General features: G+C 33.2%; 1 protein-coding gene across 1 annotated transcript; it reads left to right on the top strand.

Annotated features, from left to right (window-relative positions):
* The first annotated feature begins 2,191 nt into the window (after positions 1-2,191).
* LOC127684343 (olfactory receptor 4P4-like) lies at positions 2,192-3,121 on the top strand. The gene has a single exon (XM_052181289.1). The coding sequence runs from the start codon at positions 2,192-2,194 to the stop codon at positions 3,119-3,121; it is 930 nt and encodes a 309-aa protein (XP_052037249.1).
* Positions 3,122-7,435: the final 4,314 nt, after the last annotated feature.

Genomic DNA, 7,435 nt, shown 5'->3' with positions numbered 1-7,435 from the left:
ATGTCTCAGTAAAAACTTTGTTAACAATGGATATTAATTGTTTGGATATAATGTAATTGTAAATATTGAAATTACACCAAAAAATAAATTCTTTCTTAATACTGGTTTTCATTTTTAATGTGGAAATTAACATGGATAGTATAATTCATAACAAAGAGATTAGAAGGGAACTTAACAAAAGTGTAGGTAAGTAATTATATTTTAAAGATTACTAGAACATGCAAAATATTTCAGTAATGGCCATAGCTTTACTCTTATTTTTATTCAAAATTATTATAATAGCATTGATTAATAACTCTGCAATTCTTCCAGCAGGATTGAGAATGGTAGTAAATTAGAAGTACACCCAATCCTTAACCCTGTGTCTCAAATTTCATGAATCAAATCCTATTGGGTTGTCAACTTATGATTGATGGATAAAACAAAAATTAAATGATTGATTCTCTCTGTGACCTTTAATGCAAATACTTTTGTTTAGAAATAAAATATTTAACTAGAAAATCTCTTCCCTTCCCACCTAAGTTATCTTTTGATAATAAAATGCCAATTTCTTCAAAGAAGTCAAATTCATTGAATTTTTGAAATATTTATTCTGTACTATCAAAACTTAAATTACATATTCAGACCATACAAATCTCCGAATACAAAGTCACTGGACATTTATTGATTTGTTATTCACTCATACTGTGCAATTATTTCTATGTAGATTTTCATATTTTATCTGGCAGATTAATAAAAAAGATTAAGTATTATAGAAATATCTACTCAGTAACATAATTTGAATATATAACTTGGAGGTCAGATATGTGCCAATAGAAACAATTTTTACATAACTTGCTATATGAAATAAACAATATAAAGATTTTTCATACATTTTAATGAGCAGCATAAATTGAATAAAATAAAAATTAAAAGTGGAGTCCTTCATTTAATGCATATAAGAGAAAATATGTTTTTATTTTATTTATATATTATTTAATATATGTGCTATATAATATATAAATATACATGTAAAACATGTGTTATTGGATGTATATGATTTCAGGACTGACAACTTGGTTTTGAATAACCAATTAGGGATCTCACTCAGGAGGAGGATGTCCTTTTGCTTTTAGCACCCGTCAGTTGCCTATAATTCTTGTGTGTAGCACAGGTGAATCTTCCATTTCTATGTTAGCATATAACTATAACTATAACTTCACAGGTCTTGTGTAGAAATACTTATTATGCTATCAGGTATTTAACAAGGGCTGGGACTTGGCATGGTTGGAGGATAAAATTGAAGGGAGGAAATGATATATTTGTATTTGATATAAAAATTTAAAAAGCAAAATTATGCAAGTGAGTTTGTATTCCACTATTCTTAGTTTAAATATTTACCATGTTGTGAGAGTAATTAAGTATATAATTTTAATGAACTGCATACAGAAAGAAATATGTTTTAATTACAAAATATAAAAATTGTGGTACTAAAATCACAAACAAAAGGAAAAAATAGGAAAATTGGAAAATTATTAATTGCATTTAAGGTACAGTTTTCATTGTTTACATGCCTGTGTGTTCTTTATATCAGCATAAGATTTATAGAGCAGGAGTTGTTTGTAAGCATCCCCACATGGGTGTTTAGAGGCAATCTTAAATCCTATCTAAGAACCTTACTCATTCTTAACACTGAATGATGCCTATAGCCCCCTGGACAATTACTCAAATCAGTTTTATGGACTTGTTAATTAGACTGCTTATTTTCCAACTCACAAACACAACTATGTATATAAATTGTGTTCAGTTTTATTTTATTTTCTATATATTTAAATTAATTTAAACTATAGTATATCCCATAAGTCAAAATTTGACATACTGTTTAAGATTACATTTTACTTGTGCTTTCAATTATTCTTTTATTTTTAACAGTTTTGGAGTCTGTTAGGACCCCAAAATCATCATTTACAAGAACATAGTTGCATATTGAAAATATTCAGTAACTACCCATAATTCTAAGCCAGACTTTTATTATTTCATGAGTCAATTCAATTTTATTCATGTGAAAACTAACATAAAATCAATAGGGTTATCTTTCAAAAACAAGCTGATGTCAGTGCTAATTATCAATAATCTCCTTATTGATGTCACTCACTCATCTATCTGTCTTTTCAGGGACCTGCCCTGCCATGCTTTTCTATTTCACTGAACTATGGGGAATGTTACTGTGTTTATTCTCTTGGGACTTTCTGACAATCAAAACATTGAAGTCCTCTGCTTTGTATTATTTCTATTTTGCTACATTGCTATTTGGATGGGCAATGTTCTCATAATGGTTTCTATCACATGCACTCAGCTCATTGACAAACCCATGTATTTCTTTCTCCATTACTTATCACTTTGTGATCTTTGCTACACATCAACAGTGATACCCAAACTCCTGACTGATTTACTAGCTGAAAGGAAGATTATTTCCTATAATAATTGCATGACACAGCTCTTTGTTCTTCATTTTGTTGGTGCCATCGAGATCTTCATTCTCACTGCAATGGCCTATGACCGCTATGTTGCCATCTGCAGGCCCCTGCACTACACTGTCATAATGAGCAGACAGAGATGCAATGTACTCCTTACGGCTTGTTGCACTGGAGGATTTGTACACTCAGCCAGTCAGTCCCTTCTTATTGCTTTTTTGTCCTTTTGTCATCACAATGAGATAGATCACTACTTCTGTGATGTATATCCTTTATTGAAATTGGCTTGCACTGATACACATAGAATTGGTCTCTTTGTTATTGTTGATTCTGGCCTAATTGCTTTGGTGACATTTGTAGTTTTAATGGTATCTTATTTTCTGATAGTACACACCATTAGTGTTTACCCTGCAGAGAGCCGTTCCAAAGCTCTTTCAACATGTAGTTCACATATAACCATTGTAGTCCTGTTTTTTGTGCCTGTTCTCTTCATTTATATCAGACCAAATGTAACATTCCCAGAGGACAAAGTGTTTGCTCTTTTCTACACCATCATAGCTCCCATGTTCAACCCTCTGATCTACACACTGAGAAATCTAGAGATGAAGCATGCAATTAAAAAAATGTGGTATCATCAAATATCTTCATACAAGAAACAAATTCCATGAAAGACATGACAAATGTGTATAGTGAATATCAAGTAACTCTATAACTGTCTTGTTCTTTTCTTCAGTTATTAGATTTTACTAACAGTTCACAGGGTTTTTTGTGTGTCCTTTGTTCTCCCTTCTTTTGTCTTTCATTGTGACTCTAATTGAACTGAGATTTATTTTTGTGTAAACCACATGCTTACTTTGTAAAGTTTGTTTTCTTCTCAACCCGTTATTTCTTTGTGGCTTTTTTTATCTCATCAACTATCACGTTCTAGAAAACTTTAAAAATTAACTTACAGGGTTTCTTAAGTTATGTATAGTGGTAATCCTTGTTACCACTGTGTCTCTAAAATAACTATTTAGTTGACTTTTTTAGTAGAAACACAGGATCCCAGATGTCCATGCCTAATTGATTGTACAATTTATTTTAATTCCATTACATAAATAATATTTTCCTTTTTAAAAGTATAAATTTTGCAATTAAGAATGAAATAACTGGAAATCACATGTCAGGAATCAATGATTCTGTAAATGAATTTCATGTATAACTACATATGTAGCTTTTGATTCCTGTAATTGCATAGATTAATAAAGAAATAATATATTAGTAAATATATTATTAATTATACAACTCACTGAGAGTATCACCTTTGATATTGTATATTGAAAGTTCAATAAAACATTGTAGCTTCATGTTGAAACATGAAGAATTTTTCTTCCAGCAATTTAACTATTCTGGTTGGAATGTAGACATGTTCTTTACACACACCTTTAATCCCAACTATGAAGTCTAATTGAGAGACAGATAAATGAATGTCAGAAAAAGAGTTGACAGAATAGGATATGCCCAATTTTCATAACAGCAGCACAGGTAAGAGTGGTTATTTAGGAAAGTACAGGGAGAGGCAGTGTAGTTGAGTTGAAATCAGTTCAATCAGTTGAGTTAAGTGCAGTTGAGATCAGTTCAGTCACCTGAGGCTATTGAATTGTGTTTAGCGAGTCAGTGAAGTGGAGTTGAGTTCATGAAGACCAGTGCAGGTCAGTAGAGGCAACTGAAGTCAGAGAGCAAGGAGCTAGACGATTACAACAAGTTGTCAGAGTTGGCTTGAGATCAAGCAGAGCAATTCATTAAGAAGCTGAAGGAAACCAGACTTAGTCAGCTTGGAGAGGACATTGAGCCAGAATAGCTCAATTGAACCAGCCAGCCAGAGTTCAGAAAGAACTAGAAACTATAACTTTATTCAGAAAGATCATCTCAGAAGTTAAAAACAGTGAAGGCCTACATTAGATTGTATGATGGCTAGTAGCTTTCAAGACTAGGCCTAGGTTACTCAACATAGGCAGTAAACCAACAAGGAGACAATTACTTCAGCCAAATAACAGTGACTCTCACACATGTTAGTTTTCTAGGGGCAAACTTGAAAACTACTGTGGAATGAATGGTTGACCGAAATGAGAAAGATAAGGTTTTTTTTCTTTCCTTTTTTTTCTTATCATTTTGAAAGCTCAAAATTAAGACAGCAATGTGTGATTTCTGTAGAATGAGTCTTCTTGGGTTACAGAGGTTTACATTCTAATCGTGTGTTCACACAGCATTTTATTTCCAAAGATACCCTGGATTTTGTGAATTAAAATATTGCTTTTATATAGTATACTCACTCAGACTATATTGAGCTTAAACTAAATTTTCTTTGTAGCTCCTATCTTCAAATGAATATTCTTCAAAAATTCATATTAAAGTTTCACAATAAAAGTTAGGAGTAAACACAATTAGGCAATAGCAATATACGTAGTAGTATAAATGAGTGATTGATATATGTATTGACTTTCTTGTGACCTTCACTGTCAGATAACGCAATCAAACTCAACACTACATGATATAATTGATAATAAGGTTTGCTTTGTGCCCAAGCATTGTGCTGCTATTATGAACATTGTTGGGAGGAAAAGCAAACCTATGTCCAGAATGATTGTTTCTCTAAGAACAAATTCTGCTTCTTCTATTCTGGATAATTTCTAGTATATTCAACCTGCAATAACAGAGATCAATATTCATATTAAAAACTGCAACATGTTAGACACAGCACTGTTGTAACATACTATTTTATAAGAATATTCTACTAAATATTCTATTTTCTGCTACATGATTTGTGTACTTTGTAGGAATTTTTTTCTTTTTTATTAGCTATATTCTTTATTTATATTTCAAACCTTGTGCCCTTTCCTGATTCCCCTGCCCCTTGAAAATGCCATAAGCCATCTCCCCTTCCCCAATCAACCCTTTCCCATTTTCCTGTCCTGGTATTCCTCTACAAAAGCACATCAAGTCTTTCCAGGAACAAGGGCCTCTCCTGCCTTTGGTGTATAACAAGACCATCCACTGCTGCCTATGTGTCTGCAGCCTTGGGTAACTCCATGTATACTCTTTGGTTGATGGCTTTTAAATTTGTAAAATTGTCAATTAGTGAGTAGGTTGAACAATATATTTTATGAAAGCTATGAATTGATAGACATTTGAAAACATCAATACAATTTGTTAATAGTATTCAGAGTTTTCTAATGTAAGATAAGAATTTAAACAGATATTTAAAATGAAATACTACTTAAAATGACAAAATAATATTTATGTGTCAAAAAATTTTTATTAATATTTTTATTTTCTATATTATTTGTTTACATTCCAAATGATTTCCCCTTTCCCGGATCCCCCATCCCCATATGTCCCATAAACCTTCTTTTCTCCATCCCTTCTCCAATCACCTCCCTCCTTTTTCTCTGTCCTTATATTCCCTTCCAATGCTAGATCAATCCTTTCCAGGATCAGGACCCTCTCCATACTTCTTCATGGGAGTCATTTGTTATACGATTATAACAAATGGAACACCATTTGTTTAAAAGGCTATCTTTTTTCCACTGGATGCTTTACACTCCTTTGTCAAAGATCAAGTGACCATAGGTGTGTGGATTCATTTCTGGGTCTTCAATTCTATTCCTTTGGTCTACTTGCATGTCCTCGTGCCAATACCATGCAGTTTTTAACACTATTGTTCTGTAGTATTGCTTTATGTCTGGGATACTGATTCCCCCAGAATTTCTTTTGTTGTTGTGAATAGTTTTAGCTATCCTGGGATTTTTGTTATTCCAGAGGAATTTGAGAATTACTTTTTCTAACTCTGTGAAGAACTGAGTTGGGATTTTGATGGGGATTGCGTTGAATTTGTAGATTGCTTTTGGCAAGATGGCTGGCCATTTTAACTATATTAATCCTGCCAATCCACAAGTATGGAAGATTTTTTCCATTTTTCTGAGGTCTTCTTCGATTTCCTTCTTCAGAGATCTAAAGTTCTTGTTGTATAGGTCTTTCACTTGTTTCGTTAGAGTCACACCAAAATACTTTATGCTGTTTGTGGCTATTGTGAAGGGTGTCATTTCCCTAACTTTTTTCTCAGCCTGCTTATCCTTTGAGTATAGGAAGGCAATTGATTTGTTTGAGTTGATTTTATAACCAGCCACTTTGCTGAAGTAATGAGGGATTAGAGGGTGAAAAGGGAGGATGTGAAATCATAATAAAATATTCATGTGTGGAATTTTCAAAATATTTGTTTCTCAAGATTATCATACGTTAAACACAATCTGATATTTCTTGTATTGTATGATATGCCCGAGAAATTTGATTGTAGCTGGTATTGAAACAATAACTCAGTTGGAAGAAAATGTCTTCTGTACAATAAGTATGTCTTCATCTTTCCAAGTTTCCTATGATGTTTTCCTAAAATACACATTTTTTTTGAATCACAATATTTATTTGTGAGTATACATTAAATTCTTTAATTATAAACTGTATTCATTTGAAAGTTATGGTTGAACTTGTTTCTCGTTATTTTTTCATATGACCCATAATAGCGTAAGCAGTTTTTCTGTCATTCTCTAATGTTAGGAATGTTAATGTTTTGAGCCTTACAGATACAGAGGAAGATTCTAGCAGTCAACCATTGGACTAAGTACAGGCTCACTAGTGGAGGAGTTTGAGGGAGGACTGAAGGAGTTGAAGGGGTGAAGAATAAAGATGTTGTCCAACCAGACACCACGGGCTCCGAGGGACTAAGCCGTCAAACAAGGGTACACATGGTTCCAGCCACAAGTGTGACAGAGGAATGCCTTGTTGGGCATTGGTAGGAGGAGAAGTCTTTGGTCCTTTAAAGGCTTGATAGATGTCCCAGCGTGGGGAAATCAAGGTGGGGTAGGTGGTAGTGGGTGGGGCAGAGGGGAATCTTCTTGGAGACAGGGTGAGAGGATGTGTTGGGGTTGTTCTGCAAAGGGGGAAACTGA

Source organism: Apodemus sylvaticus, chromosome 5, assembly GCF_947179515.1.
Source record: "Apodemus sylvaticus chromosome 5, mApoSyl1.1, whole genome shotgun sequence".
In the NCBI taxonomy this organism is placed as follows: domain Eukaryota; kingdom Metazoa; phylum Chordata; class Mammalia; order Rodentia; family Muridae; genus Apodemus; species Apodemus sylvaticus.
Note: the sequence above shows the minus strand (reverse complement) of the source record. Positions and strands in the feature narration are given on the sequence as shown.